This window comes from Zingiber officinale, chromosome 6B (assembly GCF_018446385.1).
Source record: "Zingiber officinale cultivar Zhangliang chromosome 6B, Zo_v1.1, whole genome shotgun sequence".
NCBI lineage: Eukaryota > Viridiplantae > Streptophyta > Magnoliopsida > Zingiberales > Zingiberaceae > Zingiber > Zingiber officinale.
In genome coordinates this window covers 15,535,699-15,554,411 of record NC_055996.1, presented here as the reverse complement: position 1 = coordinate 15,554,411, position 18,713 = coordinate 15,535,699, and the positions used below count along the sequence as shown (strand labels likewise).

Here is an 18,713-nt window from a genome sequence, read left to right as displayed (position 1 = left end):
AACACCAACTTCCACAGCTAAAATTTCAGACAACAGTCGAAAATCAGCATTTTGGCACGCTCAGCCCTTCACTGGATCGGTCACCAGACCGATCCACACTGCCCTGGATCGGTCCAGTGACCGATCCAGACTTCCCTGGACCGATCAGGATCTTCTCTGATCGGTCCACAACTCTCTGATAAGGATTTCTGATTTTTCTCCCGAAATTCAGAAACCCCTAAAAAATTATAGAAAATTCTAAAAATTGTAAAATTTTGAGGATACATTCCTCATAACATATATTATCATGGAAAAATAGTTTTCTATGAAAATAACTCCCATTTTTTAATCTTGATACAAAGTTCGAAATACTTTGAAATAGCTCAAGGTTAATCCATCTTTGTATCAACTTGCTCAATGATGAATGTTATCACTAGAAAAGCTTCATCAAGGTTTTTCAAATCAATTTTGAAATGATTTTAAACCATTCAATTTAGGACCACAATCTTAGGACTAAATGTACATGACTTGTACACAAGTTTTCCCTATGATCCTCAATTTCGAATTAGGCTCATCTAGGTACAAGAACTATGCACCTTGATCCTAACTCATCATCCTAATATCTCACACACATCTAAGGTGTATCAAACACATCCAAGTCAATTTTGATGTGAGATATGGGTTTAGGTCATCTTAAGCTAAGTTCTCATGCATTTTCTAAACAACAATTAGATCTCCATATCAAATTGTGTTTTTATCCTTAAATCAATTTAATTGATCATAAATGCAAGAGATGATGACATGGCATAAAATAATATCATAAGTGGAAATAAGTGCCAATGTCATGATGTCATGGCATAAAGTATGAAACTTAAATAAGGCATGACATATAACTAACCTAAGTATTATCATGACATTTCAAATGATAATAAAATAAATATAATGTCATGACATGACATGACATATGACAAACAATGTATGGCAAATAACATATAAAGGTATAGAAAATACCTAATTCTAGCCTTAGTTGCCATTTTTGATAATTTTGATCATTTTATCATAAATTCTATATTCCTAAGTGTAATAGACCTAAAATCATATACTAAAGATTTTTAGATCACTATGTGCCAATTAGATGGACCCTAGAAAACTTCCTCAAATGTGGTTGGCACATCCTAATCACCTTAGGAATAAATTTTAATTTCATTTTCAAGGCTTGATTACACCTTGAAAATTCCTAAAATGCCACCTTTTGCCATGAGTAGGTTAACTACCTATCCAATTAAGGTTGGCACACCCTAAACCATCTAGCGTGAAGGAATCACGCTCCTAGGAACCCAATACCTATTTGAGCTCATTGGGTTCACTAAATATTCACTAGGGATGACTTCCCTAGCAACCCTCCTAATGACCCTCCTAGGCTTTAAAGCCTTGGTTATTTGGGATTCATCAAGATCAACTCTAGGGGTGACTCCCCTTGTGACCTTGGTGATGGTCTTCCTAGCCCTAGGTCTTGTTCCATAATCGAATGGAACATTATGATAAGCGGGCTTGACCACTTGAGACTTAGGTTTGTGACCCAAACCTCTCATGTCCTTGGGCTTTGATTTTTGACCCTTAGACCCTAGAGTTGACTTCTCCAAATTCTTAAGGGTCTTTTCTAAAGTGTCAAGTCTTGACCTTAAGACTTGATTTTCCTTCTTTAATACCTCAAACTTTAATTTTCCATTTTTCTTTGAGGTATTCCTAGGCATATGTCTAGTTGTTTTGGGATTCCTATCTAGGTTTTCCTTAACCTTAGATGAGTTAACTCTAGGGTTGGCATTTCTAGCATTGTCCTTATCTAGGCTAACATGTTTGGCACCTAAGCATATGTCTCGGTTTCTATGGTTATCATGCTTATCATTATTGACAATTGCAATAAAACTACTAGCATGTGTCTTATTAGAATTGCAAGAATGTGCCTTAAAGGATACCTTAGGGTTTGCCTTAGCTCCCCCCATAGATGAGCTTGGTCTCTTGTCCTTGTGAGGTTGCCTCCCCCTTGGACATTGACTCCTATAATGTCCCCTTTGCTTGCATTGGAAGCACACCACGTGCTCCTTGCCCTTGCGTATCGGGACTCCGGCTTTCTTGACTTTTGGTGCCGGTGGAGTCTTCCTAATCCTCTTTGGACATTTACTTTTGTAATGCCCATATTCCCTACACTCAAAGCACATTATATGTAATTTACTTGAAATTAAGTTGCTTGAGTTACCTAGGGTTGAGGATGGATATAAGCTCTCTCCTTCATCCCTTCCGGAGGTAGAGGCTTCTTCTTCTTGCTCCAGTCTTGAAGAAGAACTCTCCTCCTCTTCTTCCTTAGATGTTGAGTAGCCCTCAACTTCTAACTCCATACCTCCATGATGTGAGCTACTTGACTCACTTGACTCCTCTTCATGACTTAAATTGGATCTCTCCTCATGGAACTTAGCCAAGTTGTTCCACAACTCCTTGGCATTGTTGTATCTACCTATCTTAAACAAGATATCATTAGGTAATGAAAATTCAAAGATTTTCGTTACCTCGTCGTTGATTATGGATTGGTGGATTTGTTCCTTCGTCCACTTCTTCTTTTCGAGAGGTTCTCCTTCTTTATCCACCGGAGGAATAAAACTTACTTGTACACAATTCCAATTTACTATGTTAGTCATAAGAAAATACTTCATTCTTACCTTCCAAAACGCGAAGTCGTCGCGATCGTAGAAGGGTGGAATCGTGACGTCTTCTCCAAGTTGATCCATTCTCTAGCTCGTGCTCCCCCGGGTGTTAATCCGACGAAGAGCGACCTCGCTCTGATACCACTTGTTAGGACCTTCGGACGCGGCTAGAGAGGGGGGGTGTGAATAGCCGACCCCAAATTCACGTTTCTTCCTACAATTTGAGTTAGCGCAGCGGAAATAAAAGATAGAAACAAAAATGGAGAAGATCAAACCTCAAACGCGACGATATAACGAGGTTCGGAGATGATACTCCTACTCCTCGGCGTGTCCGTAAGGTGGACGAATCCTATCAATCCGTCGATGGATGAGACCCCGGAGAACCGGCTAATAAAACCTCCTTCTGGGTGGAGAAACCTCGCCACAATCTCTCTTGCAACAGCAAGATCAGTGTACAAGAAATACAGCAAGAAGCCAAGAACAATATGAATGTAAAAACACTAGTTTGCTTGCCTTCTCGTCGACTGGTGATGAAGCAACCACTTCACGCCAACAACAGCAGCAACTGATCAGTTGGAGTCCAGCCGAGGGAAGCTCACACGAAGCTTCAGTAATGGAGAGCTCAGCAAAGCTCTGATCGCAAGGAACAAGAAGGAGCAAAAGCAAGAGCTCTGCTCTACTGTAGAGGCCCTTGATTTATATGAACTTGCGAAGAAGAAGAAAGAAGAAATCTAGCCGTTGTGTCTCAACGGCTAGACCTGGACCGATCAGGCTCCACCCTGATCAATCCAGGATGGATCTGATCGGTCAGGGGACCGATCAGGCCCTAGGCTGATCGGTCCCCAGACCGATCCCAACTCTCAGAGTTAGTTGCGATCTCGATCGGTGCGTGGACCGATCGGGCCCTAAACGATCGGTCCCGGACGATCCCAACTCTCAGAGAGTTGGTTTCAGAGCCTGATCGTGTGTGGACCGATCAGGCCATTCCTTCTCCCAATCTATTTGGTTCCGATCGGTCACGGATCGATCGATGACCCGATATATCCTTTGGATCGGTCGGACCGATCAATTTCCAACCTTAAACCTAAAGCCTTCACGATCTAGAGAACGAGCTACCGAGTCCTCTCGACCTAGTCCGGAGAACGAGCTACCGAGCCCTCTCCGACTTCCACGTCCGGTCCAAAGCGAGCTACCGATCCTCTCGGACCTGAGTCAGGAGGCGAGCTCACGAGCCCTCTCCGACTTCCACGTCCGGTCCGGAGCGAGCTACCGAGCCCTCTCGGACCTAGTCCGGAGCAGCTCCGACTTCCACGTCCGGTCGAGACCGAGCGAGCTACCGAGCCCTCTCGGCCAGTTCGAGGAACGAGCTACCGAGCCCTCTCCGACTCCATCCAGTCCAGTGAACGAGCTACCGAGCCCTCTCTGACCTCCCATGCCAAGCTTCCATACTTGGACTTTTCCCCGTGCCAAGCTCCCTGCTTGGACTTTTCCGTGCCAAATCTCCATCCTTGGACTTTTCCCGTGCCAATCTCCCTGCTTGGACTTTTCCCGTGCCAAGCTCCCTGCTTGGACTTTTCCTGTGCCCAGCTCCCTGCTTGGACTTTTCCGTGCCAAGTCTCCATACTTGGACTTTTCCGTGCCCAGTCTCCATACTTGGACTTTTCCCGAGTCAGGTCAACCAGGTCAACCTTGACCAAAGGTTGCACCAACAATCCCCCAAGTTCCTATTCTTGTCAAACATCAAAATATAACTTCTCTATTCTTGTCAAACATCAAAATATACCTCGAGTCAGGTTAACTCGAGTCGGGTCACCCAGGTCAACCTTGACCTAAGGTTGCACCAACAGTTTTGACATCCATTTGATGGACCTCAAGATGATATATGGATGTCAATGCTATTAACACTCGGATTGTAGTAATTCTGGTAACAGAAGAATAAGTGTCAAAATAGTCAATCCCTTCTTTCTGTTTGAATCCCTTAGCAACTAGGCGGGCTTTGAATTTATCTACTGACCCATCAGGTTTTAGTTTTTTTCTTAAACACCCATTTACATCCTATAGTGGTACACCCAGGAGGTAAATCTACCAACTCCCAAGTGGCATTAGAGATAATAGAGTCCATTTCACTTTTAATGGTCTTTTTCCAGTGCTTAGCTTCAGGAGAAGTCATAGCATCTCTATATGTCACAGGGTCACCTTCTATATTATAGGTGATAAAGTCCTGGCCTAAATCCGTAGACACACGTTGCCTCTTGCTCCTTTTCAGTTCTGTATGCTCACTAGATTCATCTAGTCTAGAGTGACTTGAGGAAGGTGTACCTTCTACGGATAATGGGGCCTCTACGGAAGCATACATATCTCTAGTAGGAATACCAGATATAAACTGAGGTGTTTTCGTCTTCATAGGAAATATATCCTCAAAAAATGTAGTATCACGAAGTTCTACAATAGTATTTGCATCTATTCCAGAAATTTCAGATTTAATAATCAGAAACCTATATGCAATACTATTTTGAGCATAACCCAAGAAGATACCATCTACGGTCTTTGGACCAAGTTTTTTTCTTCTGTGTTCAGGTACTAGTACCTTTGCAAGGCACCCCCACACTTTAAGGTATTTCAAACTTGTCCTCCGGCCTTTCCAAAGCTCATATGGGTTTGTATCTCTTAACTTCATGGGGACTCTATTCAACACATGGCATGCAGTATATAGAGCTTCCCCCCACATGAAGTTGGGTAACCCAGAACTGCCTAACATAGAATTAATCATATCTTCAAGGGTTCGATTTTTTCGTTCTGCTATACCGTTGGATTGAGGACTATATGGAGCAGTTACCTCATGAATTATACCTGTATCTTGACAAAATTTTTGAAACAGGTTCGAGGTAAACTCTCCACCCCTATCAGATCTTAACCTCTTAATAGATTTATTTGTTTGATTCTCAGCTTCAGATTTAAAAACCATAAATTTGTCTAAAGCTTCATCCTTAGTTTTCAGCAAATAAACATAACAATAACGAGAGTAATCATCAATGAAGGTAATGAAATACCTTTTATGGTCTCTCGTTATTACACTGTTAAACTCACAACAGTCAGTATGAATCAATTCTAAATTTTCAAAATTTCTATCAACTGATTTGAAGGGTTTTCGGGTTTGTTTATATTGCACACAAACTTCACATTTTTTCTTATTATTTATAGCATGCTTAGGAATCATAAATAGATTCATCATTCTTTTTACGGTATTAAAATTGGCATGTCCTAATTTGTCATGCCATATATCATAAGACTCAATGTTATATGAACAACCAATATCAGTAGATTTATTTAAGGTAGCATTTTCTACATTGAGTTTAAATAAACCTTCATTAAAGTAACATTTTCCAATAAAGGTTCCTAAATGTAATATTACAACTTTATTACATTTAAAGTTCAACTCATAACCAGCGCGGACTAACTTTGACCCGCTAATCAAATTCCAACAGACCACTGGAACATGATGCACCTCATGCAGTGACAAGACTTTTCCAGAGGTGAACCTTAGGTCAACTTGTCCTATCCCAAACACCCTGACTGCAGAATGGTTCCCCATGGTCACGGAAGTACCTTTAATTATCTGATAAGTAAGGAAGGCAGAGCGATCAGTACAACAGTGCACATTAGCACCTGTATCAACTAACCATTCATTGGGTTGATAGATCAAGTTTAGTTCGGGTTTGAAGGTAACAAACCTATTGTTGGTGTCGTCACTAGCAGTCACGACATTTGCTTGTGATTTGGTGTTGGACGTATTGCTTTGGTTTTTCTTCTTGTCCTTTTGCTTAGGGCAGAATTTGGCATAATGCCCAACCTATCCACATGCTCAGCACGGTTTGGTTCCATTTTTATTTTGAACCTTTGGTTTGGGTTTCATCTTGTTCTTCATTTTATGATTTTTGAATTTCTTCTTGTCAGATGAGACTACTACATTTACCTTTGGAATAAAATCCATAGGCATTCTTTTATCATCATCTTTATGTTGCTTCCGATGTTCTTCTTCGATATTTAAGGCAATCATCAAATCTTCTAGAGAAATTTTATCTCTCCTATGTTTAAGTCATGCCAAAATCTTCCCAACTCGGAGGCAATTTTTCGATGATAGACAAGACCTGAAATTTTTCAGGTAATGGCATATCTCCTTCAGCAAGACCATGAATTTGAACTTGGAATTCACGTGTCTGCTCAACCACAGATTTGCCTTCAACCATTTTGAAGTTTAGGAACTTTGCCACAGTATACTTTTCTAAACCAGAATCTTTGGAGTTGTATTTTTTATCCAAAGATTTCCACAGCTCTTTAGCCGAAGATGTTGAGCAGTATACATCAAATAGTGCGTCTGAGAGGGCAGACAGGATCCTCCCATGGCAGAGATAATCCCTTTGCTTAAACCTCTGTAAGGAAGCACTATAGGCAGGTTCCTCTTCATCAGGTGAAGGAGGATCTGTTTCTATAACGGAGAATAGCCCTACTGTAGTAAGCCAAAATTTCATCCGTTGTTGCCAACGTCTGAAGTTTTGCCCGAAAAATCTTTCGGGTTTGGCGCTAGCCTCATCAGACCTCGTTACCCTATCATTCATCATGTCTACTGATGCTGAAATTAAATTCTCTAAAAATGTTGTTGTAACGAGAGCAGCAACTCAGTAATATAATTGCACCAAAACAGCAAGCATGCAGTAAATAGGTAAATAAAAAGAGAGGTCGAGAAAATGTTATCTTCGATTGAAGCGTCGGCGTGTCGACTGTCTTTAGAGAATTTATTGCCACCCACGGTGCAGAGGCTCTCCGACAAAATTCTCCCAAGATCCGACAACCACTCGCGTCATCCGTAGGTGCACTCCAAGACGAACGTCGCACTCGGACTCAACCTCAAATCGCGGAACCAAGCCTCAGACTCAGAACAAGGAAAGGAAGGGAGCAGACGAACACACAGAGGAAGAAGAGATAGCAAAGCAGCGCACAGATTAATTGAGTGAAGAGTCAGAAAGCAGACTGCATATTTATTCACTCTGAAGCACTGCTTCCCAAAGCGTGCGTCGCTTTCTCACGGTGACAGAACAACCAGGTGCGTCGCTTCACTTCCTTACGCGGAGAGAACCAACCAGGTGCGTCATGTCGCTTCGCTTCCTCATGCGGACAGAACCAAACCACCAGGTGCGAGGGACAGAACCAAACCAAAGACTGGAAAAAACTAACCAGGCCGCCTACAAGCGTGAAGCCCACGAGCTGGGGATTTGCACACCCCCCCTGCACGTGATGATCGCGTGCGTCGCGCCCAGTTTATGGATTTCCAGCTTGAACCCCCCGAAACCACCTGATTTGGGCTCGACCTGATTTGTGAGTTAGAATTTATATTCTCGAAACATTTTTGTGAATTAGAAATTTAAAATAAAATAAAGAATAGTGAAATAAAAGAAATTCAAGCAACAGCTTGTCAATTAAAGGGTTTAGACAAACTAAAAAATGACATGTTGGAGGAACAAATACAGTTTACTCAATTTTCTGCATGTTCAAATTTTCTTGCTTCAAATTTGAGAAATTATGATAGATTGAAATGGAAATTTAGACATCACTGACCTAAATTTCAGTGCTTTTCAGTAAGAAAATTAAACATTTAATTTTTTATGCGGCTTTGTTTAAGAAAGTGGTTGTTGCTCCAATAACCAAGAAGATCTAGTACCTCACCACTGTCTGGAAGCCAAATATTCAAATAAAGTATTTAATTAACTTACTAATAAAGGATTAAAATGAGATAATGCTTTAAGTTTGTCAAATATTTTTTTTCTTAAAAATAATGTTTGCAAAATTATCTAACTTAGAAATTTTGAAATTTTCTTTCATTTAGAATTTTTTTAAAAATAATTTTTAAAATTTCCAAAGCTTTTACCCTTAGATTTCTTGGAAACTCATTTTTTATATGATCAAAGGGGAAGAAGAAAAAGTATAAGTCTAGGGGAGGTAGAGATTGAAATTTTTATCTTATTGCACTTAAATGCAAAATTTTGTTACTCTTAATTTATGTTAGTTACCCTACCTTAACTTGAGTTGCTCACATCAAAAAGGGGGAGACTGTTGGAATTCTAAAGTTGTTTTGATGTGATCAAACAAATTAAGATAGGTCCTGTTGTGTTTTGACCCTGTGTCTAAGTGTGCAGGAACTTAGGACCACAGGAAGTCGAGCGGAAGACGTGGCTAGCGAGAAGGACGGCACTGGAAGAGAGCCGACGGACTCGGTAAGTCTGAGGGATGAGGTGCCGCGGAAAAGTACCCCGGCGGACGAGAAGAAAGCGTGCACTGGTTCCGAGGGACGAGAAGCCAGAGCGGAAGATTGCTCGGGGAGCAAGAGACGTAGCTAGCGAGAAGGTCAGCACAGGAGACAGCCGACGGGCTCGGTACGTCCGAAGGACGAAGAGATGCGGATGAGTATACTAGTGGACGAGAAGGAAACAAGCGACGATTCCGTGGGACGAGAAGTTGGAGCGGAAGCCTGCTCAAGAAGGCCGGGAGCTGGGTTCGGGTGAGCCCTATTCCGGATGGCAGAAATCACCCAAGCAAGCGGAGCCGGAACGGAAGACCCGGACCGAGGCGAGCGGCACCGGAGCAGAGGGCCCGAATCCATTCCAAGCGCCCGGAGTTGGCTTTTTGACCAGATCGCGTCAAGCGTGATCCGTTATGTTGGGGATAAAGTTTTATCCTCCCAGGGCGCCCCGGCCAAGGATATAAATACAACCTTGATCCAGAAGCTAGACATCAGACAAACAATCTTGATTACAACACTTGTATACTTTCTTTGTAGTTTAGCTTCTTTATTCTCTATGATTAAATGTTGTAAGAGGTTTTTCCGTCTGAAAGGAGATATCTACTACACTTCATTCTCCTTGGATTAACAATATCCCCGGTTGTAACCAAGTAAACATCTTGTGCCTCTTCTTTTCTGTTTTAATTTATTTACTTTATGTAAGTGTTTATTTGAAAGTCGAGAAGGGTTGTTTTTTTGTTTTTATAGAGATATTCAACCCCCCTTTTAGTCGGCTCCAACGGTCCATCAAAAAGTTTTTCTTTTCTTTTTCAAAAACTTAATCAAAGTCCAGTAGAAATATAAAACATAAATTGAGACAAGACAATTTTACTTGGTTCACACTCCAACAACCGCTCCTTCAAGACTTACGATTTCTTGGATTATTTTCATATAAGCAATCAACTAAGATTCTCTCAAAAAAAAAATATTTTAGAGATGAAGAAAACCTCATACAGATGGACAACATCGTAACATTTTACTATCTCAATAAAATAAAATATGCAAGTACAATTAACTTACAAACAATGATTGAATAGAGATTCTGCAAAGGTTGTCGAAGAGTAGATCGCCATAGTAGACTTGTGGAGCTGCTTGAACAGTGAAACGGATGAAGGAATTGTGTATAAAAAATTGAGAATTTATACTGAGCCTTTGGGTTTTGAGCCTCTTTTACATCCTTTGTTTGATCGACTAATTCGGATCTAATCTTATTAAGTCAACACTTGATTTTTGGGATTTTCGATAGACTAAATCTCCCTATTGGTTGAATGAACCTGATCTTTTCTTGTTTATTGTAATCTGATTAGATTAGACCCCATGTAATCCACTTGATTAGTTCATTGTTCCTCAAGTTTTCCTTCGTAGTTTGATCTCGTCTTATCCGATCCTCTATTTTCATATAGATTTGATCGATCATTGATCGATCAATCGATCTTTTATTTTCATTTGAACTTGGATCATGATCCCGGTTGTACTTATCTTCTTGAGATTAGCCAACTAAATCTCCTTATTCGATCGACTAAATTTTTCTGTCAATTTAAATTTTATTTTTTTTAACAAAATAAAGATTGTACAATAAAATAACAATAATCATTAAAAAAAGTTAAAAACAATCAAATATATGAATGATTTATTCTGACAGTGTGACGGTCTAATCTCAACTTAAAACTCCGAATAAATTTTTTAGTTGGATTATCATCTAAGTGCTTTGTCTCAATTGGAGGGCATGTCCTCACTGCCTTTCATTTTAAAAGATCTCTTAAACATTTATGTTAACATTGTCGAATATTCGACTGGTCTATTTGAATTTTCTTTATTTAATATCTTTTCGATTTATCAGGAATTTCTTCTTTACTCGATGTCCAATCAAGTTGACACATCAAGTATTGTGTCATATCAACTCATCTGATATACTATCGGTCGTATCTCTGATAGAGTCCAGACCGTCAGCCCGAGTCCCATCTACCATTGTCTATCTCATGCAATTTATTGAAAGCTTTATGACATGGGACACCACAGTTGTTAAGAATGGTCGGAGATGCAGATTGAAAGGGTCTGCCTTAATAAAGGAGTTGAGATCCTCTGTCTCTAAAATGATGTGTCTTCATATTTTCTTGTTGATCGGACGATCATGATAGCCTCGTGATGTGCACTGTATCTTTGAGATATAATTTAACCCGTCCGATCGGCGAGGAGATATGGGGACACACTATTTTAGAGACAGAGGATCTCAACTCTTGATAAAGATGTTCTCAATCGGAGATATTTTTACAATGTTCCCAAACGAGAATATTCTCAAACTGTATAATTTATTTACGGGGATGTTTCTAAAGTTAATGTGAGACTGGAGTATTGTGTAATTTGCTAAAAAATTCTTTCAGTTAGGTTGAAGTTTTGTGTAGTTGGAGCATATGAATTTTACAAGGAAATTCATTATGAATTTTACAAGGAAAAGTTTTGCTACTGGATTTTACAAGGAAAACAATTATTATGAATAAGAAAAATAGGAAATTAAGAAAAAGAGTTGATCAATCCTAAATTGTACAGATTTCTCCTAACAAAATTACCCAAATACCCCAACCCAATTCCAACTCCTCCCTCAGCTTCCACGCCACCGACCGACTTCAACCGCCAGCGTTGCACCTCCCCCTCCTTCACCGTGAGTCTATCCACGCCGACCCACCGCCTGACCGCCTCAATCGCCTCTGGAACCGCCGGCCGCCCTGAGGCGCCGGTCACGTAGAACACAATCGAAACCACGTCGCCCTTCGTCGACACCTCCGCGCGCGTCACCAGGAGCCCGTTCTCCCTGAGGGTTCTGGTCACGTCGGCGAGGATCCCCGGCTGGTCCGGTGTTCGGAGCTCCAATCTTGTTCCTGGCGATGCTCTTCTCTCGATTGAGGCTTGGAGGCACCGGACGACTCGCTGCCGCTCTTCTTTGGAGCCTATGGGGGTGCCGTCGTTGTGCCTTATGTAACATTCCTGAAGGAACCGCCGGCGGACGATTAGATAGAAAGATGGGATTTTGATCTCGGTTTATGGATTTAGAGAGTGAAAAGACCGAACCTGGCGAGCTGAATCGCCGGCGGTGTCGACGGCACCGTGGAACACAACGTACTCCATGTCCGTCAGAGCGCAGAGGACGTCGAAGAGTAGCTTCGGCCTTTCGCGGCACTGCACGCTGAGGACTGAATAACCGCGCTCTGCCCAGCTCTGGATAGAAACGGCAGCAGGTGCCGCCGGAGAGCCGCGCTCGTAATCACGGTCGGCGAGCAACATCTGGTGAAGACGGCGGTCGGCGCTGGCGACTGCTGCAGGGGAGATGACCGCCGTGGCGCCGCGGGCGTCGTCGAGGTCGCCCTCGAGGACTCGCCGGAGGCGCGACTCTACGCGGCGGAGGCGCTGCGCGTCCGCCACCGACCCGCCGGAGAGCGCGTCGTTGATGGTGAGGCAGCATGCGATGCGGCCGTGACGGACCCACACAGTGGCCTCCACCACGCCACAATTGTGGTCGGCAAGCACGGCGAAGACCTCAGAGAGAAGGCCGGGACGGTCGTTGCCGATCAACTCCACCACCGTGTGCTTTTCCCGGCCGGTGTGGGATCCCCTGCTCTCGTCGTTCCCCGTATCGAAAGACTGGATTTTTAGCCCAAATCAAAAACATCAAAATTGGATCATCAAAGATGGAATTTTCAAACAAAGCTGGCAAGGTCCAAACCTGCTCGAGGCACGAGAGCACGCTCTCGTCGGTGAGCTTGCGGCCGAATCGGTCGGTGATATAGAAGACGTCCATGAACCACCGGCCGTCGTAGGAGAAGTAGGCCTTCTTGACGGAGAGATTGAGGTCTGCAATTACCTGAACGACTTCCATAAGAGCTCCATGCTTACTCGACGAGCTGTCCACCTTGACGATCGTCGCCGTTGCGCAAGCGACATTGTCAATAACGACTCTGCAGCAATCAAGATGGGTTTTTTTTCTCAGAAAAACCACAGAATTCATTGCAAAGTGGATATTTACCTGGGATTGTTCATTCCAATCACGAGCTTCTCGTATTCATTCATGTTCGTCATCGTTGTCGTCGGCGTCGGCCACTCCATTGTATTCCTCTGTTTCTTCTTCAACCTCTGGAACGTTCTCCTGACCGGAAACGCTAAACGTGGCAGCTATTTATAACCGGGCCGGGTCTGACGTTGCCGGCTCAGACCGCCAGCTAAATCTTCCTAATTTTCGGGAGAATCGATCAGTGTAGGTAAGATCAAACGATGCATTAAATTCGTTATTTAAATTCTTTTTTTTTATTCAAAAAAAAAAAGAAAAATCACTTTCGAATTGATCCGATTCAATTAATAATCGATCGAGAATGATGGAATCTCGGTCCGGCCTATGCTTCCGACCAAAGAAAAAACCAACTCCGATCTGCCATCGAACCTCTCCTGACACGTGGATCCTCATGGACGGGAGCTTTGCTTCGCTTCCGGGCTAAGACAACGACTCACATGGCGCCACGTGAGAGTGACAGGTCCGAGATGCTCCGTTCCGGATGGTCCATCCGACCCACTTTTCCGTAAACCGCCGGCCGAATTCATAAACCGAAACCGTTACGGTCCGTCTAGATTTGTCGTTTCTGTTGTGCCGTTTGTGGCGGGGAAATGAACGTGCGTGCGTGCGTGCCTGCATGCATGCACAATGATCACGTAGTTGGCGTGTGATGGAGCTCCACTAAATTTGCAGCACGTGGCGGCCCACTAGCCGACATGAGGATCTGCGAAAATATCCAGTGTCGGATCTTGCATGAAATATAAATTCAAATTTATTTATTTATTTTTAGGAATATTATACTTCTTTAGGAAAAAAATCTATAAAATTAAAATTTCCACATGAAACGTTTGGGTTTAAATAAATTTAAGAAAAAAATAATTTCAACCGGTAATTAATCAATAGCTATAATCAACTACTTTCAAATCTATTCAGAATCTTTATTTACTTTTTATACACAATTTTTGTAAAAAAAGAACTAGCATCTTTTCCACGATATGATGCATGATATTTACTCGTGGAATTGCATAGATTAATTATAATTATATTGATTCCCATGTGCATGATATAACATAAAGAAGAGAAGAAGTGAACACACTCATGGCTTTTTTTTTTTTTATTTAATTAAGTTGTGCCATGCACTGGCGGAGCCAGGATTTGTAGCCCGCCTGGGCTGCAAATCTCCTCTAAAAGTTTTTCGGACTAAGACTCATTTTACTCTATTTGGGAATGAAAAAAATCAATACAATCAAAGTTAAAAATTAACACAATTTTAATTGGGCCACCGGGCTATAGCCCAGGTATCCTAAAGCCTGGCTCCGCTCTTGGTGCCATGGGAGATGATTTTCAAGTTCCTCCATCTTTCTTACAATCACTCAATTGGGGAGATTATTATTAATAATTTTGGTTATCTACTAAAATTATATTATTTAATTTGATTTAAATAATGAGTGATTATCAGGTAACGTAACATATTGTCACATTAGCAAAATGGGCGATAGAATTTAATTATTTTGAAAGTGTGAAATTTTACATGATTCTGAGATTAATAACAAGAATTTTCAAAAAAAATTTCCAAATCTTTTTTTCTCAAAAAGTATTTCAAAGGTTGAACGAAATATTCCTCCTCTATATGCTTATGTGAAAGCTTTACATATTTGATGCACATATCAATGAAAATAAGTAAAATTTAATCAAATTCAACAACTTTTATTTCATTTCCATTTTTTCTTAATTAATTTGATTCAATCAGTTGAATTGAGAGATGACATATAATCGGTTATATCTTTCTCTAAAGATTTTTTTTTAAAAAAATGGAAACTTTGAAACTGTACCATCCCATTATATTAGAAATAAATAAAAAGGATGGAGTTATTTTATTAGAGTTAAATAAAATTCCTTCTATTTTGAATAGACATTTCTAAAAATTTTGTTGCAATTACCATTAAATTATTATTTATTTAAATTTTTTCTTCAAAATATAATCAATTAACACAATTTATTTAACTATCTTCGACATCATTTGGGCCACCAAATTAGAGCCCATTAAAATGCCATTAGTCCAACTCATAGGTTCCTCTATATATATATATATATATATTTTTTTTTTTTTTTTTGAAGTCTATTTTAAGATTAAATTCTAGTCTACCAGCTCAATTTTGGGTGTCTATTTGAGTTGAAGTCTCTATCCAACTTAAGTTGCAATGGTCGATCCAATTTGAATTTACATCACCCAAAATTCTCCTCAAATTAATATCGTAAGAAGTTTTATTTGCACGTACGATACTCAAGATAATGCTCACAACATAATATAAGTCCTTGTGCCTTTATCCTAGAGTAAAGTTGAATTACTCCTAATTGTCTCTATTGCTCAAATACTTTAATAGCATATTAATTGTTGTAGCATAGGTGGTAGATACATGATATCTCTAGTATAATGATCAGAGTCGATTCTCAGGAACTGACAATCTAAAATTTATCTCACCATGCGCCTAATATCAATGTACAATATTTACCTCCCTCCATATCGATGGAGCCAACACTAGAGGAACTGTTAATATAACGGATCAATATTTATTTTTAATAGAATATTAATTTCTCATTCATTTTAAAAAACCTAACTCAACCACCCCTACTCAATTTTATTTGGTTATAAAAATCCTTCTTTATTTTCAAGTTTAAATGGCCACTAATATGTGAAGTTTTAGGAGTCTCCATGTGTACAAAAGATCAATAGTCATATTGAAATGAAGGTAAAAGTCAAGATGAATCAATAGATTCATCGCTACTCGGCTATCTTGAAATGAGAGGATCTACCATTCGGATTGGTTCACCCAAGACGAAAAGCTCCTTCATTCAGCTCAGCTTATTTGAATGAGAAGCTCCATCATTCTGCTCGGCCCAGCTAACCTAATGCCCTGTTCATCTCCACTTGAATTGACAACTCGACGCCCTGTTTGTCTCTGCTTGGCCCCACCGACCTGATGCTATACTCATCTCCGCACGACCCCCTGACTCAATGCCCTACTCATCTCCGCTCGTCCCGATCAATTAGACACTCCTCCACTTAACATGGCAAGTCCTTTGACCCAACTATTTCAATATCACAAGGGATATCAGAGCACGTGGAGTAATACGTAGAGCGGGTTATTAGAGCACATAGAAATGTATGATCAACATAGAGTGAACTCACACCATCTTCTACAATACAAGATGTGAATGACGTGACTCTATAATACGGTGATATGATACTTTTCCTATCAGGAGTATGACATCCTATCAATTAACACATGAAAAGAGATATCATTCCATTCTTTCAATAGTACTATAAATAGAGTTTGCTCTTAGAGACAAATGTAGCTCATTGTAACAATGCACACCCACATACATTCCTTAATTACCACATCTTCACATTATTACCCTTCTTCTCCACCTCTTTTACCGGAGACTTGACTTGAACGTCAGAGTGGATGAATCAGAAAACCCCTGATCTCCATTTTAACACTCTCTCTCTCTGACTTCATGAGTATTCTTGACGATCCAGTTCTCTCAAATTTTCTCTCGTGGCATTCAAAGACTTTGTCAATAAAGCAAAGATTGTTAATAAATGGCTCATCCTCTGGCGGCCTCGGACAAGAACAACTACTAAATTCATATATTTTTAAAAAAATAAAACCACATAAATAATTTCAAAAGATCTGTGTATCTGTGGAGATTATTAAAGTCGGTCAAGATTATAAATAAAGTTAAAGAAAAAGACCATGAATATGATTAGTAGTTATTAAGGTAGAGAAATTCAATTTATTAATATTTATAATCTCTTTTTTTTTGGTGGGGGAAATGGATGACTCAGTTCTGTGCTCGCTTTAATCATTACAGTTCCATTATTGCGACACGCAAATATCAAAAGAAGGAGGGGGGAAATGAAAATGTGGCGAAGAAAAATTCTGACTGTTGTTTCTTTCTACAGTTTGAATGATCACCAAACGGGTTCGTCAGCGCTGCGGCGGCCGTGGAGCAGCGGCAGCGAGTCGCCAGCGCACCTGCATAGGTCGCTGACGGCGGTATGAAGCATGGCCTCGAAGTCCTCGAGGCTGCAATCCTGGGTCCTGGGAGAGGAGATGAGGCGGATGAGGCGCTCGAAGAGGGCCTCGTCGACGCCGGGGAGGGAGACGGGGCCGGCGAGGCCGGAGGCGAATCCGTACTCCTCCTCGGCTCGGAGGAGGAGCTGCCGGAAGACCGGGCGGTTCAGGTGCGACGCACGCACCACGAAGCGTCGCGCGCTGCCTCCCACGCACAGCGCCACGTGGCCCGCCGGGACGTCCGGCGGCGGAGACGACGACGCCTCCGCCGCAGATGCGCGTTGCCGCCACCGCAGAAGAATCTGCCGGAGGCGAACTATGCCGCGGATCTTGTCGTATTTTCCCATCCCTCGATCTCTCTTCCTGTCCTGATCGGCGAGCAGAGGAAGGGGGAGAACAACCCGGGAGAGAACACAGCAGCTGGGCAGCGGCTTCTTATAATAAAGCAATTGACGGATCAGCACAAGTAAACAGGATCTTTTTTTCCTTTTTCTGAAAAAATAATTCTTCATAATACAAAAAATAAAATATAAATTACACGTGCATTAGATATAGTCAGCCAAACTCATGTTACTACGTGGAAGCCCTCCATTTCTTTACGGTGTGCAATTATTTATTTTTGTTATTATAACATTTCCATTGAATTAAATGTTAGGACCAAAAGTAACTAGAGGGGGGTGAATAGCTCGTCGCGTGCTCGTTGCTCGGTGTTGCTTGTTTCTTCACGAATGCGCAACGGAAAATACATAAACAAACACAAACACGCTAACACTAGGAGTTTACTTGGTATCCACCTCCAACGGAGATGACTAATCCAAGGATCCACACCACGCACGCACCCTCCACTATGAAAACACTCCTTTTCGGTAACTACCGAGGGCGGAGAAGCCCTACAAGACTCTCAGTACAAGAAGAAGAAAGGGAAACAAAACACAAGCGCAAAGCTTACAATGAGTACAGAAAACTCTAACCCTAACTTCTCTTCTTGCCTTTGATCCGCCTCTTGACTTGGAAAGCTTCCAAGATCCTTCAAGAACTGGCGATCTGATCTTTGAGAGCGCTATGGAGAAGTTGGCGAGAGATCTGGAGTGAATCGGTGAAGCGATGCCGAAGGCATCGTGCGCCGTCAACGGTCGGAACCCGATCGATTCAAATGTTCCCAATCGATCGGAGGCTTTGGATCGATCCACGGATCGATCGGGCGCCTCGATCGTTTCAAACGCTGGATCGATCCACGGATCGATCCGGCGCTATCGCGCGACAGCGTCCCAATCAATCCACCGATCGATTGGGACATCCGGATCGATCCACGGATCGATCCGGAGCTTCTGTCATTGGAAAGCACGGATCGATCGATCGATCCGGATCTGGATCGATCACGATCGATGCGTTTTGCCCAAAACCAAGTTCCAAGACTCCCAAACCAACATCCGGTCATCCTTGACTGTTGGTACATCATGCCTAGCATCCGGTCACTCCCTTGACCGCCGGACTTCCACAAGTGTCCGGTCAATTCCTTTGACCCACTTGGACTTTTCTCGTCATGCCAAGTATCTGGTCACTCCCTTGACCTACTTGGACTT

At 41.7% G+C, this 18,713-nt stretch overlaps 2 protein-coding genes across 2 annotated transcripts; both read right to left on the bottom strand.

The window, feature by feature from the left end:
• Nucleotides 1-11,452: 11,452 nt before the first annotated feature.
• LOC121989962 (ACT domain-containing protein ACR8-like) lies at nucleotides 11,453-13,146 on the bottom strand. The gene is made up of 4 exons (XM_042544257.1): nucleotides 13,031-13,146; nucleotides 12,731-12,962; nucleotides 12,079-12,648; nucleotides 11,453-11,994 (listed from the first exon to the last, which is right to left on the bottom strand). The coding sequence occupies exons 1-4, from the start codon at nucleotides 13,108-13,110 to the stop codon at nucleotides 11,524-11,526; spliced, it is 1,353 nt and encodes a 450-aa protein (XP_042400191.1). The 5' UTR covers nucleotides 13,111-13,146; the 3' UTR covers nucleotides 11,453-11,523.
• A 3,740-nt stretch (nucleotides 13,147-16,886) lies between these two features.
• On the bottom strand, nucleotides 16,887-17,532 carry LOC121989961 (indole-3-acetic acid-induced protein ARG7-like). The gene has a single exon (XM_042544256.1). It carries the CDS (start codon nucleotides 17,475-17,477, stop codon nucleotides 17,028-17,030), a length of 450 nt encoding a protein of 149 aa, XP_042400190.1. The 5' UTR covers nucleotides 17,478-17,532; the 3' UTR covers nucleotides 16,887-17,027.
• Between the last annotated feature and the right edge of the window lie 1,181 nt (nucleotides 17,533-18,713).